At 52.9% G+C, this 463-nt stretch overlaps 1 protein-coding gene across 1 annotated transcript in view; it reads right to left on the bottom strand.

The window, feature by feature from the left end:
* Positions 1–40, bottom strand: part of EMH_0038160 (uncharacterized protein) — a gene marked incomplete at both ends in the record, with an annotated part of 5,695 nt that extends 5,655 nt beyond the window's left edge. The window contains one exon of the mRNA XM_013495248.1: positions 24–40. Coding sequence (XP_013350702.1) covers positions 24–40 — 17 coding nt within the window. The remainder of the gene's footprint in view (positions 1–23) is intronic.
* Positions 41–463: the final 423 nt, after the last annotated feature.

Consider the following 463-nt stretch of genomic DNA (forward strand, 5'->3'; position numbering starts at 1 on the left):
GGGGTTTTGAGGCGCTGTCTTACTTGAAAAGAAAACCCATGAGGTGTCTGTACACCCCGAGGCGAGCGATCTGCCAAAAGGAAGGGGGGAGTATTGCAGTGCCTCTGCAGCAGCAGCAGCAGCAGCAGCAGCAGCAGCACATGCAGCAGAAGCAGCAAATGAAACAACAAACAGTATAGCAGCAGCAACAGCAACAACAGTAGCTGCAGCAGCAAGGTGAACAGCAGCAGCAGCAGCAGTATGCTGCCGTTGGAAAGCTTCTGTACAGCACAGCAGCAGGTCTATGGAGTAGCAGCAGCAGCAGCAGCAGCGGCTGCTGCTGCTGCTGCTGCTGCATGCATATATACGCACTAGAACAAATTGAACAGAAGCTCTACTGCATGCGGCAGCAGCAGCAGCAAAAACAGCAGCAGCAGACGCAGCAGCAAAATACATTGCATGTTTTGTGTGGCTGTACCTGACA

This window comes from Eimeria mitis, genomic scaffold (assembly GCF_000499745.2).
Source record: "Eimeria mitis Houghton genomic scaffold, Emh_scaff1492, whole genome shotgun sequence".
Classification (NCBI taxonomy): domain Eukaryota; phylum Apicomplexa; class Conoidasida; order Eucoccidiorida; family Eimeriidae; genus Eimeria; species Eimeria mitis.